This window comes from Lagopus leucura, unplaced genomic scaffold (genome assembly GCF_019238085.1).
Source record: "Lagopus leucura isolate 7727_CA_CO unplaced genomic scaffold, USGS_WTPT01 Super-Scaffold_100035, whole genome shotgun sequence".
Taxonomy (NCBI): Eukaryota; Metazoa; Chordata; class Aves; order Galliformes; family Phasianidae; genus Lagopus; species Lagopus leucura.
Genome location: NW_024962284.1, coordinates 1,992,364 through 2,004,674, shown reverse-complemented (window position 1 = coordinate 2,004,674; position 12,311 = coordinate 1,992,364). Strand labels below are relative to the sequence as shown.

Sequence of the window (12,311 nt, the reverse complement as noted above, 5' to 3'; positions counted from 1 at the left end):
CATTAATCTGTGTTCTGAAAATATCAGCACGCCAAAGCAAATATCAAAGATGCTTTTAAATGCCACAGAATAAATTCTAAAGAGAAAGATTACTATCTAAATAAACAAAAAGTTTATTAAAATTCTGTAAATAAAACGCAGAATAATTAATAGGCATCATGGCAAAACTTACATTTGCAAGTTCATTCTCGTTCAATAAGTGTTCTGAGCAATGGTTAGACCATTGGTTTTCAGAATTTATGTTTAGATTGGGATTTTTTAAATTCCTCATCCAACCTGGCCGTAAACAACTCCAGGAATGGGGAATCCACCACCTCTCTGGACAACCTGATCCAGCACGTCCTCAATCTCTCAGTAAAAAATTTCCCCCTGACATCTAATCTAAATCTCCCTTAGTTTAAAACCATTCCCTTGTCTTATCACCAATTACCCATGCAAAAAGTTTTTCAACTCCTTTTAAATACTGGAAGGCCACAGTGAGGCTCCCTGCAGCCTTCTCTTTTCCAGTCTGAACAAACGCAGTTCCTTCAGCCTGTCTTCATAGGAAAGGTGTTCCTGCCCTTGGATCATCTTCATGGCCCTCCTCTGGACCCATTCTAGAAGTTCCACACCTTCCCTGCGTTGGGGCCCCTGGATTCAGATGCAGTACTCTGGGTGAGGGCAAAATAGAGGGGAACAATCACCTCCTGCACCCTGCTTGCCACCCCTCTTCTGATGGAACCCAAGGTACCACTGACCTTAGGGGCTGCAAGCGCACACTGCTGGCTCATCTTAAGTTTGCACGTTGCTTTGTTGAAGCTCATTAGTTTCACAAGGGCCCACCTTTTCAGCTTATCAAGGTCCCTCTGGATGGCATCCCTTCCTTCTGCTGTACTGATCACACCACTCAGTTTCATGTCATCAGCAAACTTGCTGAGCGTTGCACTCAATCCAATTATCTACGTCACTGATAAAGATGTTAAAGAGTACTGGACTCAAAACAGACCCCTGGGTAACACTGCTCATTCCCAATCTCCACCTGGACATAGATCCATTGACAACAACCCTCTGGCTGTGACCTTCCAATCAATTCCTTCAAATCCGTATCTCTCCAATTTAGAGATAAGGATGTGGTGAGAAATCACGTCATAGGCCTTGCAGAAATCCAGGTAGATGACATCAGCTGCCTTCCCTTTGTCCACTGATGCTGTCACTCCATTATAGAAGGCCCCCAGATGGATCTGGCATGACCTTCCCTTGGTAAAGCCATGCTGGCTGTCTCAGATCACCTGGTTGTCCCTCACACTCCTTAACATGACTTTCAGGAAGGTCAATATTCCTGAAAGGAAAACGATTCTCTCAAATATGAAAAACACCATATTTTAGCAAAACCAACTTATTTTAGCCTCAGAAATTTCAAAGTCAGTTTTTCCTTTTAATCATTCCAGAAGAGTCCAAGCTAAGGCAATGACTATGCTTACACAATTTCAGTTTGAATAAAACAAGCCTATCAAAACAAGGTATAGGCTCCAACATTTCATATCAAAAGATGTTTCCATGTGTTCACATGGAACATTCAAACAACCAACACATTTCTTTGATCTGCAGAATTATAGAGGCTAAATTTTCATTGGCAGCCTGAAAAACAAACACAGGCAGTCATTCAAATTCATAGATGTAATTATTATAATTCTGAGTGTACTGTCAGGCACACTACAGTCCTTTCCTTTCCTACAGCACTTCTCCCAATGATCAATCTCACACTTTGCAATCTTTTGAAGCGTGAGGTGGGGACGGAGCCTGTGCATGGTTCCCAGCCCTTTCTAATGATTAGTTCCAAATGGTGCTTTACCTAACATGAGCCAAGCATCAAGGAAGACTGTGATAAAGATCTACAGTCTAAAGGAAGACAGACTTCTTTTTTTTTCAGATGCTTTACGTGTTCATTTCTTCTATTTCCAGATGTGTAACAAAGATGTAATTTTTACACAGATACTGAAAACATTCAGAAAGAGTCTCACACATAGTTCGCTACAGGTAAGTCTGACTCTCCAAAGTCCTTCATGTTCATTTTCTAAGAAAAATTGTACCTTTGCCTTTATGATAAAGGGTGATGTTATACAAGTTCTCCAATTAGAAACCACAAGGAAACTGCTAGAGCCCTGGGAATTCTACACTGATGTAAAATTTAAAAGCATCCATGATTTGAAAAACATGTTGGAATGTTAATCTGTACAGCCAAATTTCCAAACCAGACTTAAGTCAGTCTCAAAAAAAGCTTTACTTTATACTTGAAGCAGTTGAGGCCAATTTACCTACACAAGCCCTAGTGGGAATATGTTTGTTTAAATAAATGAATTAGACATAATTATGATTATGATACATTGGTTTCTATCCTTGAAAATGACTAACATTTTCTCCTGCCTTGCAGTCGTAACATATGGCAGTATATTTGCTATTATCATTTCAGAAATTTTGGCTCATTTTTTAAGTTCAAGACTCACTATTGGTAAAAACATCAAATTATGTAGTTCTCTCCCTTCAAGCTGCTAACACTAAGTTTGACGTGATGCACAGTTAAGCTAAGGACAGTTGATCTAATTTAGATTTTCTCAACAATCAAAAAGCATAATAATCAATAAACATAAGCTAATTCATTCAACTGCCTAATGTGGAATTATCTGGAACAGAAATGTTATAATAGTCTAAATAGTATTCCTCATAACTACAAATTAGAAAAATATATCTATTTGCAACATGCTGGATGGAGTAATGGTAAAACTCTATTCAAACAAAGATCCAGTTTCAACTGATATTTTATGAAGAATCTAAGTTTTAGTATTTCATTTAAAAGTTGTATTAGTTAGATATCTCTGGATTTGTCAGATATCTCTGGGGAAAAAAAAAAAAAAAGAAAGCAACAAAAACGTGAGACAATTCCTGTTTAAGTGATGCTGTTAGTAAACAAAGTTCAGTCCTCTTTTTAAGTGGATTAACATATTTTCCAAAGCAGGAGCTAACAGGCTATTTGCTGCTTATGGATGCACTACTTTTTCCATGACATTTACCTTGAGATGCAAATTTTTAATACTTCTGCAAGGTCAAGCGGGAGTGGAAGGAGAGATATGCAAGAGATCCTAAATCTTCCCATGGAGATTAAATTACCACTTCTGCTACAATAAAATGATGGAAGAAACCATGTTTCCCAAAGGACATATAGCATCAGTAGGAATGATGATCTTCAAGAAGCATCATGTTTCTGTGCTTTTTCTAGTACTGTAGCACTGCCCTCAACATTCTGCATAAAACACCAAGCTGCTAAATTCTTCAACATAATCATTTAGAAAGTGCCAAGCAGACAGCCACAGAAGATCCTCAAATAGTTCAGAAATCTCCCATTATGATCTCTTGAGAATCCTATACTGTCATGCAACCCTCCTGTAGGCAGAAACACGTAAGTGGTAAGTAAGAATGACTTGCTGAGGCATATAGGGTTTGTTCACATAACCACTTGCAGGTCAGTCTTACAGTATCTGCAAAAAACATGATAGCAATCCAGTTGTGTGTATGAGCAGGAGCTCAGCAAGCTATTGACACGTCTGAGAAAGGTACAAGGAATTCACTAATAAACTGCTTTCCAGTCTTGTGGAAATAATTCCTTCCAGATGCATTAGGAATTGCGCATCTTTTGACAAGATCACTCTTCTCCCCTTGCATCCACACGAGGATGTCACTATAAAGATTGATATGCAAAAAGGTAGTGCTGTACTTTTTTTTTAATCCTCTCGAGAAACTGAGGGCCGTATCTCTACTGTGCACGATTAGAAATTGGCTCCGCAGGCTTTAGCTGCAAAACAAATAGCTTCTCCAGAAAGTACAAGAGTGCAGACAAGCAAATTGCTGCCACAGACCACAGAAAATCTGTTCATAGCCTAACCACATTCTTGGCTCGAGAGTCAGATTTACAGCTCACAGAGAGCACCTGAACATGACCATGGGCAGACCAGACCTGCTTAGGCAGTGTGGTGTTTTGCTCTGCCATGTAGCACGCACATAGATGGATAAGCAGCAGCTGAGTTTTCCTCTGGACAGACAGGCTCAAGGCACCAAGCTTACAGAATACTGTTTTTGATGGGAATCCATCTACAGCATACAGATAACCTTGAGAAAGTGAAGCTTATAGTAAAAACTAAAATACCATGTTGACTAGATCACGTTATTAGTCTGGATATCCAATGTCTAAGAGTAACATGAAGAAGAAAAGAAAAACATTTAAAAAAAAAAAAAAGAAAGAAGAGACCACCTAAAGAGAAAACTTAGTGTAATTTCTATTTGAACTTGAATTATACACCTTTACTCATGGAAAAATGACTCCCTTTCCTAATTTAAAGAACACTGATGCAATTCTGCTGTACCTACAGACATTCTCATAGCAAGCACACATACCTGATTCTGCTTAGAAATCTGTTAACTTCATTCTTTTTTAAGAACTTGTTGCAGTAAGTCCAGAAAGCATGACTGTATTTCAGGAAGATCTGACAAAAGGTAACTACGAATTTACTGATTTTAATTGCAGAACACCTCAATCATTCAATGGGAGGAAGATTTTGTTAGGGCAGCACATTTTCTTCTTGAGGAGAAATTAAAAATATATAAATTTGTTCCTTCTTTGCGTTTTAACTGAACAATTTAATATGCACCCAGGTTTTGACAATTCCAGTAGAGAAACTCAAAAAGTTTATGTATTCATTTTATAACCTGCAATAACTAGCCCAATTTTTATTATTTTATTCATCTCTTCATTTTTAAATTAAATCACTGTATTAAAAAATACAGTGATTCTTTCTACTTCATTCAGGCTTAGTTGAATCTTAAACCAATTGTCAGGAGTCTGAACTATGCCATGCACAGTCTGTCCTGCCTACCAGCCAAGATAGTTGGCTCAAGGAATTATTAAATACATTCCTAGTTCTCTACTTACTTTGATATTTGAATTTAGGTGGAAAATAAACTGACAGAACATTTGTCAAGTGGGTAATTTGTTCTACAAACAAAAATAATTTAACTTTCTAGCATCTGTATAAGTCTTCTCTCTCCTGTCCTTTACTTAAATGACCTTCTTAGATTACTTAAAAATGAGGGTTATGGTGAGGTATTAATTTGTCGTTTAACTTACATAATTCATCAATATGAAGATAAATTAGAATTTCTCATTTCTAAACTGTTGCCAGAAGACTTGATTATCTCACCAATGCATTCCTCAGAGACACAAAGGTATTTGTTACTCCTCATGAACCCCCAGAATTCTGATTATTTTTCCACTCACATGATCACCTTTATTCAAATGAACAATTGAGAAGAGAACAAGAATAAACACATCTTTAGTTCTTGTGAACAGTTAGAGCAATCCTAATATGGGATTGCTGATATGGGAAATGATACGGGAAATAAGCTAAATCCTAAAGCATTAGTCCAGATTCTCCTCTGTAGGGATACTGCATTTACTCATTTTCTTTCTTTCTTTTTTTTTTTGTGGCCTTATTGCAGAGCGGACATAAAGCCCACTCAAGTAAAAGAATCAAAAACAAAGGCCTGTCTGTCGTTAATGTTTACAGAATCATGTTTCCTTTTTTTTTTTTTTTTTTTTTTAATTTTTATTTTTTAAATGAGCAGAGTCGTCTATTTTTCCATAATACAAACTAACTAATACTGATCACAGCTTGGCAAATTGGGTAGCAGCAGGGTTTGGCACAAGACGAGCTTCATTTACAAATCAACGCATTAATGTACAGCAAACAAACAGCATCCCAGGTAATAGATGTGCAAAATGAAAGCAGACTATACATTATTCCAAGAGCAAACAATAAGCTTTTACCTGAAACTGAAAGTGAACTCCAGTTCATAATCTTGCCTTTCTGACATTAGCCCCATTGACAGAACTTAAGTTAAATCCCTGGCTTGGAGGGTCCTTCAGCTTACAGGATTCTGTCCCTACTTCCACAGATACAAAACTGTCCTTACAAGCATGACCATCTTGAAAACTTCAAACAAAATCCAATGAATTGCTGCTTAGCTAAGATCCAACTTCAATATTAGACATAAATTAAGAGCAGAATATCTCCACCCCACATCTCAGTCTAGATCTCCTGGCTGTAGATCTCAAAATACATACAGTGCATTTGCTTAGCCAAAATTTTACTGTAGGTAAATCAGCATGTGTCCATTGAAGTCAATGCTATGATGGTGCTCCGTACCCACCAAGCATCAGATTCACAAGTGTATTCTCCAGTGAAAGTGAAAGCTTTGCATGTGGAACCACTGCAGAAAACACTCCAGATAATAGGACTATGGCTAAGAGATAAACAGAATCTCTTAATGTTAGGAAACATGAATGTGTGTGTGAATAAATTGCTATAGTTTTAAGTACATACGTGTACGAGGGCAAAAATTAGTGTTTGATACACAACAGCTTTTTTTTTTCCACATACACTCATTTTAATCTCATTAAACAGGGAAGCTATTAAATCACAGCTTCCATTGGAAGAATAAAGTTGCATCCATATGTGAATTAAGTGTTCAAAGACTCAAACATTTTCAACTTCGTTTTCCTTTGTATGTCTACTTTCACAGAGAAAATCAAATCTAGAACAAGGTTTCCTGAAAATGGGGCTGAATTTTAGATGTGGATTCATCATTCAAAAGTATTTCTAGGAGAGATCTGAGTCGAAATTACCTGATTAACTTCTGAGAACTCGGAGAAAAGGAACGATTCAACTTCAAACTCTTCTCATTCATTTGCCATGAAAACATCGTTTTAAGTAGAATATTCATAAATATATATAAATATATGACTTCAAGGCTGGTGGGCAGACTGTTATACATAGCCTATTAAAATGGTGATAACTATTAACACAATTTCTCCGTGTTTATTTTAAAATCATAATTAACGGGCTTACTAAAATAAGCCTAAGCAAATGGGGGCTCTGTGCATACTGCACATGCCTTGATGCTTTAAATTTGTTTGTACAGCTGTGAGATTCTCAAATTAACTATCTGTCAGGAAAAGTAAAATACTGCCAGGACAGCTTGGAGATGAAATCCAAGCCTATGGGAGAAAATTACAAAATGGCATCCTGCTACATGAATCACTTTTATGGAATAACTCCTGCTATAATAAGTCTGTAGTTTCTAGACAGCAGATCATTAGCAGCAGCCCAGGTAGTTCCAGGAACTTACTACAAATGTTCAGCATTTATTAAAATGGATATCAGTCATCTCCTTGTCATTTCATACATGTACATGAATTGGCTTACTTATGAGGGTAAAAACTCCATATAAATTTTAAAAAATATTTCTCTCAACACATGGAATAGTCACATTATTCTAACACTGCACTCCCTAATTAAAATTTCTATTTACATTTAAAACTCAAAGTTTTGTCTTCCTGAAGCAAGGGATCAAAAACAACACCAACATTTCCCAACCCTCAGGTTGTGAAGCATGCCTGAATCTAGCTGCTGAACAAAGAAGACGACTGTTTTCTGGAGTGTGCAAAAGAACCTTGCACCCAACATCAACCACTGTTGAATTTTTCATCTTTAGAAATTGAAATGCTTTCAGTAATATACTATTGTATGATTAACTAACACCACAAGTTAGAGATTCAGTCTCATGACAGATGCATTCAGGTTATCTGTTCTGACACCCAAGAGAATCTATGATGGCATTAAGCTTAGGTGGGCAATGAGAAGATAAGGTGTAAATGGCATCAGAGGCTGCCAAACTCTAGTGCATATTATTCCTTTGGGTAACAGATATGAAGTACACTCTGATTTGGATACTATTTTTAGCTGTAAAAATTCAGTCCTAAAGAGTGAAAATTATGTTTCTGTGTATAGAACTACAATTTATTTTAATTTAGTTGAAGTTTGAACCTTGTGAAAAGATAGATACCATGCTGCACAGCCAGCAAGTTATTCATCCCCATGAAGTAATAAGCCACTGAAGCACTCTACCAGGTGAGCCAAGGAACTAGCTAGCCTAGACTGACCTTAAGTGGGTATCTAGGGAAGACTAAGACAACAGCACACATTACACTTCTCAACACATACTCAGGCTCTAATCACTTTATGCAAGGGGACAGTAGATGTGGTTACTGTGCATTCATTACCTTGTTCAGTGTTTTCCTGAATTCAGGTTAACTTTAAGACTACGTAGCATCCACCAGTCACTTCATAAAGAAGAAACCCCTGTTTTTTGTTTGGCTCCTACTAGCTTAACTAGATGTCACAGTTCTGCATAGAGAATATCTGCCACACCACCATGATTTTGAAGGTTCCATCATACGCACTGCTGCTCCTTTCTGCACTAAGACTCCTAGCCTATTTAGTCCTTCTACATAAAAGGCTACTCTACTGACCTTTGTTGCCTTCCTCTTTATTTTTTGTATTGTACATCCCTTAATCTACTTTCCAGTTTCTTAAAGCTGTATTCCCAAAGTCACATTACTAGCAGCTTCTTTACTCTTTTGATAATATCTCCAACATCCAAAAGCATCTCCATACCACACAGGAAGAGTTTATATCAATACCAGCACGTTCCTTCTAGATTTAGTAGACTTGATATTTTGGGAGACATAGCCATTTTCATTTATGCTTTCTTAATTTATTTCTCAGGCAAAAAGGCTGGCCTACGGGATTTCCCTAAAGACAAAGCATTCGTTTCTCTCTCATGAGAGAGGAAGTATTCAAGTTTCATTAAGAAACAAACGCAAGACAGACAATTAATAAAAACTTATTGCCTAAGAAGTTTAATCAGAGGCAATAGGATTTAACCTCTGGATTCTGTAAAGTACTGCAATATAGACTTCAGAAATAATTGCAAACAACTAGTGAGCCAGTGTATGCACTATTAGTTTCCAATTGACTTCTTACATGTGTTGCCATTGCTGCTGAACTTACCAGACAGCTTCAAAGAGCTGAAAAAGCAAATTCATGAACAGCAGTATCTATCAAACAGAATGGAATATATCATCTTCCTCTAAGACAAAACTAAACCCAAAGTATTTTATGGAGCTTTGCCATCTAGGAAGTAGCACATATATAAGGAAAGTAAATAAAATCTGCAAGCTAGTGGAGGGATTTAATTGGAAGATTTTTTTCCCTCACAGTGTCTTTATCCTCAGCCTTATCCTCATCCTGTCTCCCTCAATCAGTTGCACCCTGGCGCTGCCTTCAAACTGATTCTTCTGGCAGCCACTCATTTACTATTGGTCTGCTTCGATCTAAAAAATCTCAAATAAATAAAATATATGGATAAAAATCTTTGTATGTATTTTGGCAGAGATTGGTACCTGTAGAACTCCCACCTACCAGTGAAGTCTTCTGCTGCAAAGCACCTCATTGAGAGACTAATATTTCTGTTTTCCTGTTCAGAGTAAAGTCAAATGGCCCCAAAGTTCCATATATATTATTAACAGAGTGCATAATAATAATAATAATAATAATAATAATAATAATTCAGAGGAGGATTTTGGAATTCTTACTATGCTAAATTTCATACAGTATAATCTCCTCATATATTTCCTTGGCACCACAAGTCAGATTTTCCAATTTGCAGACGATTCATATTGCTTGAGATTGCTACACAGGGAGTTACAGTCTGAAAGGATAAATAGTTCCCTAATAGCCTACAATGACACAAACGCTATTACTCTGCCATTTCTTTGAATTTTTAATAAGTATGAAATAATATATTTTGGTAAAACTGCAGTGGAGTAGAATGTTTTTCCATCTAATTGCATTGCCTGTTATAACAGCTTGACAAACAAAAAAAAAGGCCAAAAAATTTTAGTTATTCCAATAAGATATAGGATTACAAAAGTTTAGTTGGCTCCTAATGCAACTTCAGTTCAAAAAAAAAGTGGATCAGCTATCTGAAGTAAGAAAGGCTATATTGTCAGATGAGGAAGTAAGAAGAGAGCTCTAGTTCTTTCCAGATGCAGAACAAAGAAGTATCAAACACTGACATGTTCCCAGGTTATCTTGCCAGGTATCTCAAAATGATCCATTGTCAAAAAACAGTCTGATGATGCAAGACAAAATAACAAGACAAGCAAACAAAGTTTGTAACAACAAAGTGCGTTATTTGAACTTCTGAATATTCTCTAAAGTTCTGTGCCTGTTGATCAATTTACATCTATTATTTTCCTGAAATTTTATACTTAGTGGACATGGCTTTTCAAGATGTCTACCTTAGAGAAATGAAAAAGAGAAAAAGCATTGACCTTTACAATTTCATGGCCTTTTTAGCATGCCAGCTGGGTAAGATGCGAAACAGAAAAATATTTTACAACTCTGAAACTAAATTCATCTTATGGGTAATCACTGAAGCTTTTAGTAGCTTTTATTAATAACAGTACCTTTTTACAAAAAAGTACAAAGAATCACTAACAAGTGATACCTCTTTACCGTTAGTTCCTAAAGTCAAACAAAAGTAAGGCTTTTTTTTTTTTCCCCAGCTTGGAAGTTACCAAGACACTAAAAGGACACCTCTTAGGTAAAGACAGTCTGGAGCATATCACAGGGAGGAGTTCAGAAGTTATCCAGTACTTCCACTAGCTAAATTTGGATTACCAGTTCAAATACAGAACATGAGTTTCATGTGTCTTTTCCTCCATTATGGAAGTAGTGTTGCCTCTCTCTTTGATTTACTTCTTATCTTTTTCCCTCCCACCTATCCATCTCCTACTTTCTCTTCCTAGCAGGAAATAAAGCAAGCAGAATACAGAAAGACAGAAGAAGAAAATCCAGTTCTCCCCTCTACAAGCACAAAAACCTGCACAAAGTTAAAAATGAAGCCTGCCTGAGAACAAACAATTCCTTCTGCAACAACAATTATGAGAAAAACAACTTAAAGAAGCTGCTCTTGACAACATTGTCAGTTCTCAGAACTGCTGATAAAATTTATTCTGTGCCCTGATTTCTCCTATAGACACGTTGTGAGAACATCAAGAACAGACGGTGCGTTTTTTTGTTTCCTGCTCCTAGGCTTTTTTTTTTTTTCCTCTCCTGTATTTGCCTTTTTTTTTTTTTAACCTTCCTTGAAAAGGAAGATGAATCTGAATTCAACCAGATCAACAGAGAAATAAAATCAGATTTAGAGCAAATGAGTTGATGTAAATATCAATAATTTCACCTAACTTCTCCCAAAGAGATGCTCACTGCACTCTTTAGCTTCTCCCAGTAAGACTGGCCTATGGCTGGGATCAAGTGAGAGCTTAACTCAGTCTTTGCAAAGCTCTTCAGTATCTTCTGAATGTTTATGTTTTCCACAATATCTCTGCAGCTCTGAATCCCTTCCAGTACATCACAGGACCTTTAAACTCTAGACATGAAAACTAACTGCAGAATTGTGTTACTGGCCTTCTGGGAGCTGTTTAAGGAGGAAATGACACCTCCCTCTGCTCCTTAATATTCCCCATTGCAAATACATACAAGAATTGCATTTTGTCTGTTATCAAATAAGATCTAACAGTGTGATATGGAAGCTATCTTCCACATGTTACAAGTTGATTCTGAATATCTTCCTTGTATTATTACTTCATAATTATTGAAGAAGCATTCATTTCTCCCAGTTTTACATTATCTTCCTCTCTGCATGGAAGAATTACCTCCCTGTCCATTAAAAGAGGCACCATAAATGAAAACTTTTAATTGCAAAATATTACATGCTAGAATAGTTAACAACACTTACTTTGCCAGGCTTGTTTGCCTCAAAGCTGTTTTCTTTTAATTTCTCCTGCAGGGTCTCAGCTAACCGACAAAGCAAGGCACCATTATCCAATTTCTCCATAAAGGTTTCTGCTGTTATTTCTCTACCTGAACAGCAAGCAGAAAGTTAGCATGGCAAACAGTGTGCAATGGTATAGATGGCACTTGTTTTAAGAAAAAACAAAACAAAACAACTAAACTAACAAACAAACGGGCACGTTCTAAATGCATCGAAATCAAAAGAAATTTAGACACCAATTTAAAACACACTTTAATTGAACAACTAGCATTTCTTTGAATAATCTCACTACTGCATCTCCAGTACGTATAGGGCAAATTTTAAAATAACATGCTTTCTTTGGGTAGGCTTGTGTTACTTGAAAAATAATTCTAGCCTATAAGAACTCATTTTATTTATGAAATTCCAGTGCTTTTAGCAAACACAGAGTGCAGTAGGCAGATGGTTTACACTGACATATGTGGGTAGTGATAGCATAAAATATTGTTAACACACTGAATGCAGTTTATTTTGTAGAAGTAGCAAACCATACAATGAAGGAA

At 36.6% G+C, this 12,311-nt stretch overlaps 1 protein-coding gene across 6 annotated transcripts in view; it reads right to left on the bottom strand.

Annotated features, from left to right (window-relative positions):
* GAS2 (growth arrest specific 2) overlaps positions 1–12,311 on the bottom strand; it is a 98,485-nt gene that overhangs the window by 56,083 nt on the left and 30,091 nt on the right. For all 6 annotated transcript variants that reach the window (XM_042882686.1, XM_042882685.1, XM_042882690.1 and 3 more), the window contains one exon: positions 11,734–11,858. In XM_042882686.1, coding sequence (XP_042738620.1) covers positions 11,734–11,858 — 125 coding nt within the window. The remainder of the gene's footprint in view (positions 1–11,733; positions 11,859–12,311) is intronic.